The following is a 17,455-nucleotide window of genomic DNA, read 5'->3' as shown; positions in this document are numbered from 1 at the left end:
TTTCGTCGGCACTATCATACCTTTGCGAGGCATCCAAGGATGGGATGGCAGGGACAGGTGTGACAATTGGCTGATCAGTGTTCTCATAGCCAACGAGTGCCAAACGCTCATGCTGCGCTAAGAAATGGACTTGATTTTTCAGTCAAATCTCAAGAGCGAAAGTGTTGTATTAATTTTATTTTTGGTGTCGTGGTACCAGCTTGGAAAAACATCCCCAAAGTAAGCTGTTTCAGGCCAGGACCGAAATGAATCGATCCGGCCTCGGAAAAAACATGCCGGGCCAATCTTTCTTTTGAGAAAAAATAATCGATTATAGGTACAAAAAATAAAGTGTACAAATGAAAATCACAAATTTTTACTTTCTGATTCGATTTTTTAATGAGTATTTTGAGACATCCGGCGGTGAGAACTGTGACATACTATCATCGATCTCGCGAGTCACGAGGCTTGTGATTTGATTAAGAAATGCTCGTGTTGAACTGAAGTGGGACTACCAAACGTAGGTTGCCTACCTTTTTGCTACTTGGCAACGTTGGCTATAGTCAAATTTCAGTTCTTTAGTGCCTGCATGACAACGATTTTAATTCTAAAAAGTGATTCTGATTAAAATTATTTTTTTTAATTTTATTTTCTGGATGAGTTTTAGAGAATCGTAACATGTTTGGTAACTGCACAAAATTTTTATTCCCGAAAATAATTTCTCTTCCCAGTTGTTGTCATTTAAGTCAAATAATTACATAGTTATTTTGTGAAAATTTATCCTACATTTCGAATGGCCCAATACCCAAAAAAAACCTTCAACTTTAGCATTTGTGATAATTTTACCCAAAACTTTTTTTGTCTCATAAAAAACCTTCGACTTTTATATTTGTCTCAATTCTACCCCAAACTTTTGCTTTTGCCCCAATTCTACCGGCCTAGTACCGAAAAACCCCTCATCTTAGCTTATATCCCAATTATATCCAAAATTATTTTTTTGTCTCATAAAAAACCTCTAACTGTTACTTTTGTCTCAATTCTACCATCGTTAATCCTCCGTCCATAATTACCATTAGTTAATCCTATGTGGCATTTTCACATTGTTAATGAATTACACTTCAAGAAAGCCGATATGAAAAAATTCATGAACTTCTCTTCTATAGTTTGCTACCCTACATATTGTCGGGAGATATATAATCATTCAAGACGGCATGTTTCGTATTCTCTTCAGCACTCAGAAGCCCAAAAAACGGCTAGACATGGAGATATTTGGACTAACGATCTAAAATCTTATCGTCCCCGAAACCTATTGTTTCTATATTTTGAAGATTTATTGACAAATTCGGCGAGAAAACTCGAGCCATGTAGGATTGACTAATTGTAATTATTGACGGAAGACCGATAGCGGTAGAGTTGGAATAAAAGTAAAAGTTGAGGGGTTTTTATGAGACAAAAAAAGTTTTGAATATAATTGGGACATATGCTAAACTTGAGAGTTTTTTCGCGTATTAAACCTATAGAATTGGGACAAAAGTAAAGATTAAGGGTTTTTTATGAGACGAAAAAAAGTTTGGATACAATCCTTACCAAAAAAAAAAAAAGTTTGGATACAATTGTCACAAATGATAATGTTTGAGGTTTTTTTGGGTATTAGGCCCATTTCGAATTAACTGAAGATTAATTAATATTGATTATCTTATATAACATATTGCATATAATATTTTTTTTGTGCTATTTTGTCTAATTATTGTGTCATAACGAGCCATTTTAATCTTAAAAAATGATAGATCATGTTGGGTTAGTGTGTAATTTCGGATTAGCTTGGGCCCTCGCAGGCCTATACCAAATCGCAATGAAAGAATATCGAATTTGATCTTAGTGTGATCGATGGCATGTGTATATGTGTATGCAAATGCAGTCACCACCAATCTTTGAGGAAAATAGATCGGGAATCTTATTGAATGATTGGGAGAAACCGTTCGATTCTACTCAACCAAAGAAATCTAAGATTCAGGGACTTGTTTCCATCGACGCCTTTTTGGTAACGAAGTTGAGTGTTTTCTAAAAGGGTTTCATGCAAATTTTTAATTCATTTTTAAACCCATGTGATAAGCCAAGGCTAAGGGTTCACACATGTTGTTTTTGTCTTTTCTTGAATTTTCTAAAACTAGACTAAGTCTAAAGTGATTAAACCTAGGCAAATCACAACTAGTGAAATCAAGTACGCAATCAATCGTGACATTGATCAATTGCATTATAAACCCTAATGAAGCTACGAGGGTTTAGAGAAATGTGGTTTGGGTTTACTTTCAAATGTATTTATGATTTTCCTATAAAAAAAATCTATGAAATCTGGGGAATCTAGGCTCAAATGAAAATGAGGTCAAACTACCCTAAACTAAACTTTTTGTATTTTTGGAGATTTTTTTAAATTTTTAAATTTTTAGATTTTATTTTTAATTTTATTTAATTTTTTATTATCTTATATATGTTTTCAAAAAATGAGACCTCGTTATGTTTTAGGTCGAGTGAAAAGTGATGAGAAAACCGAAAGGGAAAAGTGAAACTTTATTCTGTTTTGTGATTCTTAAACATGATTCTTTTTCCGGAACTAACTTTTTTTTATTCTTCTTTTTGCTCCAAAACTGCTCTCGGGGACAGAATCAAAATCTAAATTATTTACGTTACCAAACGTGATTCTCATCTTTTTTTGTTCTAGATAATAGAATCGGAGAATCAAAATTGTTACCATGTAAGCCCTTAGCGGACCTTGGAGATGCATCTGTACTCTCACGTAACATAAAAGACTTTTGATTTACGCTCCGTTTGTTTCATGGAAAACAACTTCTCGAAAAATATTTTCCAGATTTTTCGGTGTTTGATTTATGAAAAATGATCTAGTCGGGGAAAATGTTTTCCATCCATGGAAAAAGTTCCTTCAAAAGTAGAAAAATTGTTTTCCTCTTTTTGAAAAAAGTAAAATATTTTCTCTCATCTTTCGCCCTTCACTCCTTCACAATCCTTTCCTTTTTTATAATTCTTTTCTTTTCTTTTTTTGAACTTTTTATTTCAAAATTTGTATTTTGTATTTGTTTTCTCTTTTTTTCCTTCCTCCACAGGCGAGGCTTGATTCTTGTTCTTGTTTGACTTTACCGCTTTGTGAACCCAAGTTTCGGTTTGGCTGCATTTCGAAAGCAAACTGGGCGACCTCGCATTCCAAGTTCGGAACAAGAGCACCGACTTCTTCTCTCCGAGGCCAGAGCTCGAGGCTGGCAAGGCTCGAGCTCGCTAGATTCGGGTGAGCTCGTCTCTTACCTATGGAGCCTAAGTTTGTGAAGAACCAGTGGTAGCAAATGTGGCAAGCTTGAGGTTGAGCTTGCCGGCCTCACGAGTCGAGCTTGAACTAGCCGGTGAGCTTGCTCATTGAGTTTGGCAGCGGTGAGCTCAAGCTTTGCCGGGGCCAACTTGTGGAAGGCTGTCTAGCTCCGGCGACCAGTAAGGAAAAATAAAAATGAAAAAGAATAGAAATAATAAATCAAAAGTCAAAATATTAAATAATAAAAATATTGAAAAATTCGAAAAAAAACTTTTTTACTGAATGGCGGAAATTTTTTTCCAGCTCATTTTCAAGTCTCAACCAAACAACAGAAAATATAGTCATTTTACTGGAAATTAACTTTCCAGAAAATATTTTTCAGAAATAACTCATTTTTCGCAAAACAAACAGAGTCTTAGCTGGAAAAATATATATAAAAAATGGATATTTAATGTATTGATACTAATTCAGCCCTAAATTTTTTCATTGAATCAATTTACGCGTATGCTCTTTTACATTGGAATCAATTCAGTCTATCCAATTAATTTAGGCTGGAAATCGTAGGCGGAGATATCGGCGATCTTATGTGGCACGGACGATGCTGCAATGGATTTTTTTTATATATTGTTTTTGAATTTTTCTTTCTTTTTATCTCCTTCTCTTTCTGCCATGGCCAATGAGGATCAGCCTCCTTGAGCTATGCCTAATCGAGGGCGAGTGCCGACGAGGCCCCCTTCGCCCAAGCCTAGGTAGCCTTGCTGGGCGTTGCCTGGGCGTACTCGGTCTTTGCCCTTGCTTGAAATGCAGATTGCATTCTATATTTTCCTTTTGTTAGTCCATTGTAATTTTGGTTTAGAATTATTATCATTGACCCTTGCCCTCGCCCAAGCGATGCCCGGCAAGACCTCCATGGTCCGGGCTCGGCTCAGCTTCGACAAATATGGTAAGGGAGGCCTCATCGGCGCTCGCCCTCATCGACCATGGCAGAAAGAGAAGAGAAAGAAGAAAAAAAAAAAAAAATCAAAACAAAACAAAAATTAAGTAATTGTAAAATAATTTAGCATCAGCGCAACTCGTGCCACGTATGACTACCAACATCCACATCAACGATTTTCAACCTAAATTGGCTAGATAGGCTGAATTGGTAGCGATGTGAACTGTTTAGGAATAAATAAGTCTAATTGAAATGTCCGGAATTTTTTTTTGATAAAAAATGTGTATGATTAAAAAAGTTTTTTCTATAGCGGAAAATATTTTCTGTGACTAGCTTATTTTTAGCTTTCCAAACGTTGGAAAATCCAGAAAATATTTTTCAGGAAGTCATTTTTTACAAAACAAATGGAGCCTAAATTGATACAAATAAAATAGATTTATGACTTTTTACTATTTTTTCCTTGATTTAGTACCGGCAGGCAGCAGAGCCAAGAAATTTAGCAGCCTGAAGATGCTATGGTGGATGTGTCAGTTCGTCTGTGTCGGGCTGATAAACCAATCCTTTTTTTGATGTTTCTAGCAATCTTTGACAGTAGTTTTTCCAATGCGTCTTGCAACATGATAGATTCAAAATAGTTTGGAGTGTTTGCACTGTATCGCCATCAGTAAAGTGCATCCATAAGAACTTTTAGCTGAAAATATGTCCTTTGACAGTAAATTTCTTCATCATATCTAATTAGATGTGTATTGTTGCCACAGACATATGATCAATAACTACATTGCGCATTTATGTTCCGTAAATATTGGCATCGGTTTTATTTGCTGTTTGGTGACGGAACTAGACCATTTGTTTTTCACCAACATCGCAAATCATCATGGAGTGTTGGCATCAGTGAGAGAAAGCTAACTTAACTGGTGAACTAAGTAATAAGTCTACACAACATGTCTCACCTGCAAAGTCTGCAGCCTCGCGTATCTTGTTTTGCATTTATTGTAGGAACGGTCCATTCACTACACCCTTTGGAGGATGTTCAGAGTTGATTGATATTCTAAGAATTTCTGTTGTAGGGGCTCTGAGACCTTTGATCATTTGCCCTTTTTTAGACAAAATGGTTTACTTTATTTGGCAAATTAAAGATCCGGATGGAAGACAGGCATTTACTGTATTGGTTTTACTCCACTGCCAAGTCTTAATGAGTTAAGCAAACACGTACTCGACCATCATTCTTTTTTGCCTCGCAATTGTCCGTCTCTTGATTTTCAACGATAGAAAATGATACGTATTTCTCAAAGAAAGTAACAGAAAAAAGGAGATGCATTATCAAATCACGGTCATGAGACTGACGGCGTGATGATTAGGGGGTGTGGATTAAAGGAAAAATAAAGAAAAAACGAAAAACTAAAACAGTAAATGATGAAAATGCTCGATAAGGTCAAGCTCTTTTTTAAGATTGATATTGTTACTTCAAATTTTTATTGCGAAAATAACGACACTTTAGATCTTTATTTGAAATTTTAATAATTATATTGTGAAAACGATAATTTTGGGTCTCTCTATCTTGTGGATTGAGCCGTGTGCGATTGGTCAATTTGGGTCAAAGTCATTATAGAACTGTCTTGCGGTTAATGGATAATTAGCTACCCACATCTTCCCGAATCAAATTTAGTGACGCACGACCTAAAAGAAAAAAGGAGATATTAAATTTTCCTTGGATGACATGTCAAATCAACTATTTCAGTCGATCCCTTTTTTGTTATTTTCATCGAATTAAATTATTTATAGGGACAATTCCAAATAAGTGCCTCAAATGTCATCATTTTCTTAAATAAGAGCTCCAAGTGAACCTTATTTCAAATAAGGGGTTCGGCCTTCATTTTTCAAACAAAAGTCTGAAGTAAACCTTGTTTCAATTAAGGGTTTGAAATGGCAATGAAATCTAAAAAAGCCTCGTTTCAAGGGTATTTTTGTCATTTTGCTTTATTTATTTTATTATTTATTATTTTTTTTATTTTCTTAAAAATTTTAAAAAATAAAGAAAATACAAAAATCGGCGGGATGGCTGCCCCTCCCTACTATGGCTGCCGCCCCAATATCAAGGGGGTTGGCGAAGGCCAACAGGGTCGTTGGTGCCTCGACGAGAGCCGGCAGGGTCGTGAGTGTCTCGGTGAGGGCCAGCGACCCGCCACCAATGGTGGGGGCGGCAGTGGCCTCCTGCTTGTGTGTGTTGTTTTTTTATTTTAAAAAAAATAGAAAAAACAAAGAAAAACAATTTCTTAAATGGAGAAATGACGAAATGCCCTTTAGGCCATGCTTTTTTTTTAAGACTCCATGACGACTTCAAGTCTTTATTTGAAATTTGCTATGTCATTTTTTTTATTTGAAATACTATTCACTTAGAGCTCTTATTTGAGAAAATAAAAATTATTTATGTCTTTATCTGAAATTTTTTATTGTTTATATGACCTCGCAGAACTTAGCATCTCTTGATCATGATGTTGATGGAACACAGCGCACTTGCACAAGCCATACAGAGCACAACGGGCTGCACGTGAAGATCACAGGAGAAGACCCAATTTCTTCAGACACATGACATGAATGCTAATGATCCCCCATTTCTTTTCTTTATTTAAGGAAGGAAAATAATTTAGACCAAAAAAAAAGGAAGGAAAATAATAGTGGGATCTTTGACGAAGGTCAAAAGAAGGGAGATTTCCCTCCTATAGGGGTTTTCGTGGCTTGTCCGCTTGATATTACAGGAACGGCAAGCTCCACGAATGCGTTTCTTATTTTAACGTGTAGGTGCCCGCCCTTCATCCACTCCTAATTGTCAAACAAATGTTTTTATTCCCCATAAGGTTGGGAATACCCTTGTAGTTTTTATGTCTCAGAATTCATACGAAGCAGTTCGAGGACTTACTTAGGTCTAATTCTTTTCTTTATTTAAGGAAGGAAAATAATGGTGGGATGAGAAAAGTCACCATTTCAATTGCAATATATTTTGCCTAAAAAGGATTGCAATAAATGGAAACCTACACGCGTGACTTTGCTCATATGGATTCCTTTTTCACCAAATTGGCAATACAGCTATGGTGTTCTTGTTGAAACCCCTGCCCTGCTCCTCGATGCGTATATTAAGAAAAAAATAGAAGAATGAAAGAGGCCCTTTCGTGCTCAATGGTCTCTCTGACTCTCTCTGCCCGAAACAGAGTTATGATGGTTGGCTGCGTGACGAGTTGACCAAGCTGTGAGCTGTGTACATTTACCGAGGCCTCCACCTTTATTACTGGCCTTCTTGATGAGAGGAGAGGAGGGTTCGAAGGTTTTCTTTGGATCGTTGTTGCTTGTTGCTTTTCCCAAAGAGGAAGAAGGGTAGGATGGATTCTCTTGGGATGGGCCATTCGTCTTTAACTAAGGTAGTAGTGATCAACGTCTCAATCAACAATCGAAGCTCAGTATATATACATACGCGCCCGACATATCTCTTTCTTTACGATCACTTCTCGATAACTCCTAGACAATGGCTTCAATCCTCCTCTACCAAAGGTATCTTCTTGCATACATTAGCGCGTTCAGCTCATGGGCCTACTACGATGAGGACGCACGCCCGCGTAGAAGGACGATGAAGTGAGTACTGAGTTTTTTTTTTCCCTTTGCTCTCTCTTTATTGTCTTTAGTGAGCAAGAACGTGGATGGGTTGGATGGTAAATATACTTGAAAGGAACGAAGTATTGGCCATCACTTCACTAGAAACAAGCGAAGACACGGACACGGTTCCTGCATACATACTTCGGAGATAGTGGCAGTATTATTTAGCTGGTGAAAATGGGCTAACCTTAGCCAGGAGATACTAAAATAGCTGCGAGGGTCCGAATTCACTTAAGGAAGAAGATTCCGTGGTCCTTAATCATCCACTTCCTCAATTGGAGGACAACGGAATCATCTGCTTTCTCAATTGGAGGACAACAGAATCATCTGCTCCATCAGGTGAATTCAGGCCCTCGCAGCTATCTTATTGTCTCCCGCTCGGTCTCCTGGCCAAGGTTTGCCCATTTCCACCAGCTTAATATTGCCACGATGTTTGAAGTATGTATGCAGCAACTGTGTGAGCATATTCGCTTGTTCTAGCGGAGTGAGCGTCAATACTTACTCTATATTTGGTACCGAACAGAGTCTGTTGTCCGCTGTAAGTGGTGCCCCGCTAGGACGTTGATGTCCTTGCTCACTAAAGACAATAAAGACACCATATATGAGAGCAAAAAAAAAACAAAAACTTTTTCAGATAAAATGGTACTCCTAATGAACTGATTCCGACAGGAACCGAGGAATTTCCGCGAGCAACTCGCGATGGACTTTAACGACGGCGATGGAGAAAATGCAGATTGTTGGTGTCTCTCATGGCCAGTGTTGTTGCTGAATAGGGTCATATGAATCCCTTAGCGTTGTTCAGCTTGGAATAATTTAGGAAAAAGAATACTGGTGTCTGGAGTTGAATTGCATTGAACTGAATGGGAAAATTTGCTGTCTTCTCCTGTGTTCATTAATACATTCCTTGGTGCATCTCAGTCATGGGTTAGATAATTTCTTAGTTTTGACTTACATGTTCTTATCATGGATGTATTCATTTTGCTTCTCTAGAAATGATTGGGTGCCTTCTGCAACTCTTCCATCTAAGAGGTTGAAATTGCAACCAACAATCATACCATCTATAGAAAGCAGTCTTAGCAGCCTCAGCCGCGCCTAAATGATATATGGGAATGCGGTTAAAGTATTCAAATTTGCCTTAAAATGTCTGACACCGGGCTAGATTATATTTTCCAAAATAGAGTTGGTATGTTTGATTGACTGGTAAATAATGCAAATTAAAGTTGGCAACTTAGTAGAAAAGTCAGTTAGTTGTTCATAAAAATGGAAATAAACATTGGTGGACGATTCAAATGAGAGTTGGTTAACCAAAGTATGCCTATAACTTTCACATCTTGCTGCTAACCTAGTTCCGTGGACTGCATCTTGCGCGCTCAACTGGGTTGAGTGAGGAGATAACCTAGTCTGTTCTTTAGAATGAGAAGATACAAAATCAAGGATAAAGATTTCAGAGTTGCAATCAAACTCATACTGTGACAAACTTCCCTGATGAAAGTGAAGCCGGTCTTTCATTGAGTTCTGTTCTCATGCCTCACTACATCTGTCCTCCACCAGAGTATTGTCATCCTAAGATTGAATTCTAATTTTTCTATTCACATTCATCTAGTTGCTTATGCTTTATCATAGTATTTTTCGAACATCTCTCAATACAAGTATTTGCAGCGAACATGTCGGGGTCAGCTCGTGCGTTAGAAAAGGGATTTTTTTTTTTTTTTTATATAGCTGCTCTATGAAAGTAACAATTTCATGAGGATGCAAGCTAGCCTCTCTTACATGTATTTATGGATCATCTTTCCTATCATTTGATGAACATTGATGACAATGGATGGACAATGTTTGCTGAAGCTTCTACTGGTAACTTGGGGTTATACTATTAAGTGGCATACGTCCTGGGGTAGATCTAACTGGATATTTATGCAGACAAGAGTTTGAAAATTCCTGCATTGGAGAGGATGATCATGTAGGATCATAATGTGGAACTGGAGATGGTAGAAGGAAAAGTTCGTGCACAAGTTTGTGTTTTCTGTAGCTAAAAGGACAATGTCCCTAGGAAGAAACCCCCGCTCTCTGTTGGAAACACCATTGACATGACCTTGGCTTCCAGGAAGTATAAATGATATTATTGAGGCTTGCGTGCCTTGCAGGCGTAAATTTACCAAGGATGAAGTTCATTTGCTTGTCAAGCACTGGGAGCTGACTTTCTGAGTTCAGGTCTCTGTTCAATCTTCCAATTAATCCAGGGGAGCCCTCTGCAACTTCATCACAGGTAGGAACTGCAGTTCCATGCAGCTGCTCTGATCTTGATATGAAAGCCGTGTCGCCTCTGACGAACGAAGTAACTTCCAACTTTCTGCAGGTTCATGGTTCTCAATGTTCAAAACCGCTGTCAAGATTCAGAATGCAAAGGAAATAGGTACCGCTGCAGCTTCTTTGAGTCAGTTGCATCTCAAGCAGCATCATGGACAACAGAGTTTCAAGCAAAGTGCTCGAGGATGTAGAGCATGCAATGTTTTGGACTAACACACTAGTGATTCATCACTTTCACTGATGCTTCTTTGCTGATCAGTCTTTGGCTGGTCATTGAAAAAATGCAGTTTGACATGCGTCTCTAGTTTGAGTTTTCCAGCTATGAATTACAAGAATGTGATCCGGAGAGAGACACAGATAGAGCTTTAGCCCCACGCATGATGACAGTCATAACTGGAAATGTGCGTGAGTTGATCCTGTACACGGCTACATAGTACATATCATAACGAACGCTGCTGTAGCTGGCCTGCTGTTCCCCTTTTCCAAGGACTGCCATCTCGATACTACTTTGCGATGGATAACTTGGTACTGGCTAAGTATTTCAAGCTGGAACCAAGTCCCATTTTCAGTATGTCAGCAGTAAAAACGACCATCTTAGAAGCTGAAGTCGGCTGGATGTATAATACGATACTTTATGAATCTTGAAATTCAAGAAATATATATAAGAACCGACTAGCGGCGCCAAAACGGTAGACTTCTTAGAAATTCACAAGGCGATTGACATATGGTGAATCAATTTCATTGGGATGGGAATCTGTACAGAGTCTCAACGTGAGAACCAAGAAGAGTACATGACTACGTAGAACAACTGCTGTGAGTTCCCCATCTTCTTCAGGCACCTCAAACAATTACCTCAGTACAAATTGATATAACGCGAAGGGATTATTTATTTGTACAAATATGCACACAGTGTTTGCCTTTGGTTGTACAGTTTATGTTATTACCCCACGACTATAAATGTGAAGGAGTACTTATTCGGAATCATTTCGCTTTCTTCCTTGAAGTCATGAAGCAAAAGTCGAGGGTCTTTTATGATACGGAAAAAGGGTTTAGGATAGAATCAAGGCGGAAGGGTAAAGTTTGGGATTTTTTTAAGGTGTTAAGCCATATAAAATGTAATGTCCGTAGTTCATACCTCAATTTGTCATCATTGGTTGTAAAAAGTATATTGAAATTCTAACTTAAATTTAGGATTCTTTTGTGATTGTTAGTTTGAACTTCAGGACACAAATAACTTGCAAGTTTCAACATTTTCAAGTTGACCAGCTCCCATTACACAAAACAATTTCAGTGATTTTCCTTTGGCCGTTAGTATTTACAGGTACGCTCAAACATTCATCCAGTACGTCGTATTGTGTAAAGCTACGACACCCTTTCTGAATTCATATGTTGTAAGAGGGCGAAGAACCGAAAACAGCTTCATTATGAAAATGTCCAAAACCTCACTATAACGACGATAAATTTGATTCGATCAATACAGGCAACCTTCGATACTTGTTATTCTTCGCCCTTAAGTAGCCAACGCTCTTAGGGAAAGAATTAAATAAAAAGAACCCTCCATGGAGTAAACCCAATTATAGATTATAGGAGGCTTCTAACTGTTTTTGCCCAACAAAATAGCAGTAAACATCAGACTTCCAGATCATTGACACTTTGATTCACTGGCCAGCAGCAAATGCCTCAACAGGGAAGCTCTTGGTGATCCCGGCGAGGCTCTTGAATTGGATCTTCCCGGATGGAGGGTCGGCGGTGATCTCCGACACCGGCGGCCACAGCATGAGCTCCTTGGCCTTCACACCCTTGAGCTTCTTGATCTTGCCCTTCTCGATGTAGCCCTTCACCTCGGCGTCATAGCTCACCAGCTTGTTTATCATCTTGAACTGATGTTCAACCTTCTTTTGCTGGACAATCCACATGTACCCAGTGCTTTCCACAAACCCAACCTCCACCACGTTGGCCAGTGGGAGGAGCCCCTGTGGGAGTTCAAACTTCTGCAGGAGAGAGATTGCCAGTTTGAGCCCCTCTTCTTGGCCCTTCTTCACGATGGCTCCTTCCTTCTCGGCCATTGTAGAACAACTGCGCAAGATCAGGAGTCGAAAATAATTTCTCTAGCGAATGAGCTGAGACTATGTGGATGGCGGATTTTATACTCATTAGTTTTGATGAGGTCAGGCATGGAAGAGACAAGGCAGAGGAAACCGAGGTGAGCTTGAACATAGTAATCCTCGCTTGTTTGGTTTGTTTCGATCTTGTTCACTTTTCCCCCTTTGTCCGAAAGCTTTCATCTTCGCAATTAGTCATCATATCAAACATAGACATGAAAAAATTCGCCATCCCTTCTAAATCAAGACGATGAGATTTATGTACTGGATGGTGCTTTTTAAGTTAAACTAGTTCCAATGATTAGATGCATCTGCTGGTTAGCACACGAAATATCTCACAAAATTATCATGCACTTCACCACCCAGGTTGGGCATAATTCCCCGTTGTCCTAAATGTTTCTTTGTGAATCTATTTACCCTCACAATTATTACTTAAAGCTGGAAGTGGCATTCCGGAACAAAGTGATACAGAGAAAGGTAGTTACTAAACCTAAAATTTCTCTAAAATTAAGGTAAACAGAAGATCGTTAGAAATAACAAGCTGCAACAGTAGAGAGAATAGCATGTCCATAGGTAGTAGACTTGAGACTCATTTGACTACACAATCTTATATCGAAAACCGATATAAAATTATTGAGCAGTAGAAAAATGTCCATAGCCATCTAAACAGCTTAGCTAGGACGTGTACTTATCAATAAGAATCGGTAGCTTCTGCAAATAAAATGCTGAGTTCTTCGCTAATTAAGGTCTTTGGACATTCATATTATTCCCCGCGCTATAAAATGGAGTGATTCGGAGGCATCTTGTGTATTCTTTCTTACCAGAGCTGCTATTGAATTGACTAATTCCGCTAGTGGTGCAGTGGTAGTTTCCTTAAAAAAAAAACCAAATACGTACTTCTCCAGGCACAAATTTTACAATGAAAGCATGGATTTGTATACCTGATCCCCAAAGGAAAAGGTGCATGTTCCCATCGGATGAACAGTTACTGTGATTATGCAGACACAGAACTATGGACGGCATGGTTGCAATGAAGAGTATCAGAAATTTCCAATACTCACTTTCAATTCAACAAAATAGTTCAAACCAAGAGGCGGGCTGCAGAACATGTAGAAGTTTCATATCCAGTCCTCATAAAAGGGCAAATCAAACACTATAATAGCATATTAATTGCATAGGATTCTGGCCCAAACTTCACAGGCAGACGTAGAAGCAACCAAACACGTTGTGATTGACACTGGACCTGACACTGGACCAAGAAAATGACGTAAACAGAACAATCCAGCTTGACAGTAGTACAAATTTTAATAGTAGGAAAAGCGCCATATCAAACCAATTTCCATCCAATCATAACCAAAAGGAGAAACCTGAGGAAAAGCAACCCGACCGACCACACCTAAGCAAGAGTACTCAGTACAGGACTTAAAATGACATAGTACAGTAGAATAAGGTTATATCTCCAGCTGTGCATATTGTGAGCTCCATTCGATTTTCACTGCAAGGCATATGATTCAAGCTTACACCTGTTTTACTGCAGAAAAAAAAAATTGCCAAATGGTGAGTACGAAGTGTGAACTCATCTTTGCCACAAAGCTGGTTTAAATGGACGGCCTACCTCTCCTTCCTCCATACCAAGTTTAGCTGAGCCATTTACCTTTTGTGCATCTTCTGTTACAAGATGGAAAACAGAAACTAAAGATCCGGAAGATGAATGAAAGGGGAAGCGGAGAGTAATTTAGACTTCAGAAGTTAATGTTTCAAGTTGGTTATTGAACACTGAAAACCAACATTGGTTTCCTACATACAGATACCACAGAAAAAGCATAATCAATTAAATTGGGAAACAAAACAGAATTGTCCCTTTGCCTGACAGTACGATTCTCAAACAATTAAATGTTACACAAATACATACCCATCAAACTCCCTGTCCTCACATAAAAAGGAAAAAGAGAAAGTCGACCCAAGGAAACAAAGTTGCAATTAGAGTATGATGGTCATTTTTTAACTTTTGAAGACAATGACATATAAGTGAAACAAATCCCAAAAAATCATTCAACAACATTCATAACAAGTTAAATTCTCTCACCTCCTTCGATGTCAGAGGTCCACAATGTGAGATTGTCCCTGAGAAGTTGCATGATCAAAGTGCTATCTTTGTAAGACTCCTCATTGAGGTTGTCAAGTTCCGCTATTGCATCATCAAATGCTTGCTTTGCAATGTGGCATGCCCTGGCAGAAAAGAGGACAACAACAAAAAAAAAAAAAACAGTAAAATAAGAAAATAAAAGTCAAACAGAGACATAAACATCAAGCTAAAGTTCATAACCATCACACAGACCTTTCAGCTGAGTTGAGGATCTCATAGTAAAACACCGAAAAATTCAAAGCCAAACCAAGGCGGATGGGATGTGTACAAGGCAAATCAGACTCTGCAATACTTGTAGCCATCTGATTGGGTACATGCAACAAAAGAGCAATTAGAGCGTAAGGAAAAGCGAGAAAGAATTGAATCAGGCATTAAAACAACAATTGGGACACACATATCATTAAGAATTTAAGATAAGACAGCTATATTTCGTATTGACAATCCCTGAGAATATCTTAGCATTAAACAGAGTATTAGGTTGATCATTGCCAAGACTCGGATTATCAAGCAGACAGAAGAAGACTTATATTCTTGTTCAGATGGAAAACAGAGATCCTAAATTTTACTCGAATTGTCTCATGGAAAAATAAAAACAAATATTTCAATTTAAATCATCTCATGACAAATTTGAAAAAGAACAGAACTAGTGGTTGGTCTGATACAACCAGAGTTATTGCAAACAATAGATAATAAAGCTTCAACAGGGAATGCCACAGACATTCCCCGAACAACCTTGTGCATAAACTTTACAGCAGAGACTGAAAATTGCAAATGATATATTCTAAAGGAAGGCCAGACTGGGTGATCTTAGTCAACCAGCATTCTCCTTACATTTTCCCTACTTCCTTAGTTGGACAATTACATCTAAACGGGAAAATTCACCAACTATATAAAAGAAAACCAACTACGAACCTCATACGCTTTCATTGACAGTTCAGCAACCTCTTTCTTCTCGTCACCAGCCTTAAATTCTGCAAGATAACGGTAGTAGTCTCCTTTCCTGTGAAGGCCAAGTTCCACCAAACACATGGATGGACCAATTCTTAGTTATCTCTTGGCATAGAAAGCCTTACTCCAGAAACAGGGAAAAGTCGTCTACTAGCAACATATGATATCTTACATCTTATAGTAGAAAACTTTGGATTCACCGTCTGATGCTGAAGGAATGACATGCTCATCAAGTACAACCATGATATCACTGCAGATGCTGGATAGCTCTGATTCAACCTTCTTCCTGTAATCTTTGATTCGCTTCACGCTGATATCGTTCCCCCTTGCATCTTCCTTTTGCTCTATGGATGTCAGAATCCTCCATGATGCCCTCCGAGCCCCAACAACATTTTTGTACCCAACAGACAGCAGGTTTCTCTCTTCAATGGTTAATGCAACATTGAGCTTCGCAACCTTCTTCATTTCGTCCACCATCTCTACCAACACAAATACTATCAGAAAGGTAGAATGCGAACCAAGAACAGAAGAAACAACCTTCTAGGGAGACAGCATCTAGTGGACCCCCAATATCACCTATCAAGCCGATACCCAATCACGAATTTCACATATTTCAACTTCCAAATGCGGGATCATTATAAGCTTAGCTTATGTCAGGAAAATGTTGAGACTTGACAGGATCTTGATTACATGCCACTGAGCAGAAGGAAAAACAGTGACCACCATCAGATAAGCTACCTTTTTTTTAAATTTTTTTTTTATTGAAGATATGACTTTAAATAGTAAGATCAAGGATCTTATCGTAACTAGCCTCACTACACAGAATGTTCAGCTGCGAATCGAAAGCAGCAGAATACGCTATAATCCGAGGATACATCACAACGAACCAAAAAAGCATATCACGCCCAACTCACTAAAGATATCAAATTGACTCAAATGCCGACTGATCGACTGCAATTAAAGCTCTTCTAATTCGCAACACCTAAGCTCGAGCTAGTAAGATGAAATACGCGAAGCACACGCACCGAGAAGCTGCTAGCAATCCATGATTGAGCCAAAAACTCAAAACAGTGCTTCAAACCAAAATTCAAGCTGTTGGGCAACGAAATCACGGACCAGAAAAAGGAAGGAGAAAAAAAAGGGTATGGAGAGAAACAACAGAAAACCCTAACTGACCCTCGTAACGCTCAGCTTGCTCCGCCAGCTTCGCAACGTAGACTAGGCTCTCGCGGGAGGAGTCCATAGCTCGATCTCACAGGAATGGAGAGAGAGAGAGAGAGAGAGAGAGAGAGAGAGATTAATATGAATTGGTATCGATCGATCAATCGATGGATCAACACGGCGAATCAAATCGAATTCTGCGAGTAATGATTTAGACATGTTGGAGCGAACAGTAGGACTGTGGTCGGGAGTAGGTTGCTTTTTGGACAGAAGACGACCGGATGCCCAATACAAACCTTCCACGTGTAGATGCCAAGGCAAGTGTCCTTCTTGGAGTCGTGGTGTACTATTGAGATGAAAAAAAGATAACCATACGACAATAAAAGGAAAATCGAACACATCGACCATAATTGTAAGTTTAAACAAAACAGTAGAATAAAAAGAAATTTGGACATCATTATAACATGTGATCAACTTAAAATCCCCTTTTAATTGAAACCCAAAAAAAAAAAATAATAATAATAATAAAAGAAAAAGAAAAATTAGAATTTCTACTCATTCCACGTTAGGACACCCCCCCCTAGTCCTCCTAGTCACGACAAGGCTATTGCTCCTCTCCAGCCTCTTCCTGGAGCACTGATGCTTCCAACACTGGCACTGCCTCTTCCTTAGGCTCGTCGAACCGATCGAGACCGACCTCCCAACCTCCTCGCCTCGATCGCCGCCATCCCTCTCGCTCTCGCTCTCGCTCACCAGCCCAACTCCCATCTTCTTCTCCTTGCTCTCCAGCCACAGCCCTCTCATCCTCTCCCTGACCTCGCACCCGCTCTCCTCGTGCCGCCCCCCGCAGAACCCACAATCGCCGGCCCCGTCAACCGACGACCCCTTCACGCCCTTCACTTGCTCGTACCCGAACGCCA

At 39.0% G+C, this 17,455-nt stretch overlaps 2 protein-coding genes and 1 long non-coding RNA gene across 7 annotated transcripts; 1 reads left to right on the top strand and 2 right to left on the bottom strand.

Moving 5' to 3' along the window:
• Positions 1–10,087: 10,087 nt before the first annotated feature.
• On the top strand, positions 10,088–10,474 carry LOC125312603. Its single transcript, XR_007196649.1, has 2 exons — positions 10,088–10,137; positions 10,228–10,474. It is a non-coding gene; the product is annotated as an uncharacterized LOC125312603 (long non-coding RNA).
• Positions 10,475–11,707: 1,233 nt separating this feature from the next.
• On the bottom strand, positions 11,708–12,754 carry LOC115731680. Of its 2 annotated transcripts, none has more exons than XM_048271104.1 (2): positions 12,329–12,754; positions 11,708–12,254 (listed from the first exon to the last, which is right to left on the bottom strand). In XM_048271104.1, the coding sequence occupies exons 1-2, from the start codon at positions 12,352–12,354 to the stop codon at positions 11,837–11,839; spliced, it is 444 nt and encodes a 147-aa protein (XP_048127061.1). In that variant the 5' UTR covers positions 12,355–12,754; the 3' UTR covers positions 11,708–11,836. The 2 variants fall into 2 exon arrangements, with proteins under 2 accessions (XP_048127061.1, XP_030518225.1); XM_030662365.2 differs by having other exon boundaries at positions 11,708–12,237.
• Positions 12,755–13,416: 662 nt separating this feature from the next.
• On the bottom strand, positions 13,417–16,791 carry LOC115731654 (14-3-3-like protein D). 4 transcript variants are annotated; one of them, XM_048271098.1, is made up of 7 exons: positions 16,551–16,791; positions 15,547–15,853; positions 15,339–15,426; positions 14,619–14,728; positions 14,367–14,509; positions 13,896–13,945; positions 13,417–13,811 (listed from the first exon to the last, which is right to left on the bottom strand). In XM_048271098.1, exons 1-7 carry the CDS (start codon positions 16,615–16,617, stop codon positions 13,809–13,811), a joined length of 768 nt encoding a protein of 255 aa, XP_048127055.1. In that variant the 5' UTR covers positions 16,618–16,791; the 3' UTR covers positions 13,417–13,808. The 4 variants fall into 4 exon arrangements, with proteins under 4 accessions (XP_048127055.1, XP_048127054.1, XP_030518214.1 ...); XM_048271097.1 differs by having other exon boundaries at positions 13,417–13,775; positions 16,551–16,790; XM_030662354.2 differs by having other exon boundaries at positions 13,896–13,948; positions 16,551–16,789.
• Between the last annotated feature and the right edge of the window lie 664 nt (positions 16,792–17,455).

Source organism: Rhodamnia argentea, chromosome 10, assembly GCF_020921035.1.
Source record: "Rhodamnia argentea isolate NSW1041297 chromosome 10, ASM2092103v1, whole genome shotgun sequence".
Lineage (NCBI taxonomy): Eukaryota > Viridiplantae > Streptophyta > Magnoliopsida > Myrtales > Myrtaceae > Rhodamnia > Rhodamnia argentea.
Note: the sequence above shows the minus strand (reverse complement) of the source record. Positions and strands in the feature narration are given on the sequence as shown.

What these genes read in the sequence shown, in the direction of transcription:
- LOC115731680 (XM_030662365.2), bottom strand. Translation starts at nt 12,395, where the DNA reads ATGTTCAAGCTCACCTCGGTTTCCTCTGCCTTGTCTCTTCCATGCCTG. An exon ending in GACCTCATCAAAACTAATGA is followed by an intron (nt 12,238 to 12,328) that starts GTATAAAATCCG and finishes CTACAATGGCCG; the next exon opens with AGAAGGAAGGAGCCATCGTG.
- LOC115731654 (XM_030662354.2), bottom strand. Translation starts at nt 16,617, where the DNA reads ATGGACTCCTCCCGCGAGAGCCTAGTCTACGTTGCGAAGCTGGCGGAG. An exon ending in AAAGTTTTCTACTATAAGAT is followed by an intron (nt 15,427 to 15,546) that starts GTAAGATATCAT and finishes TGGCCTTCACAG; the next exon opens with GAAAGGAGACTACTACCGTT. An exon ending in TGTCAATGAAAGCGTATGAG is followed by an intron (nt 14,729 to 15,338) that starts GTTCGTAGTTGG and finishes GTACCCAATCAG; the next exon opens with ATGGCTACAAGTATTGCAGA.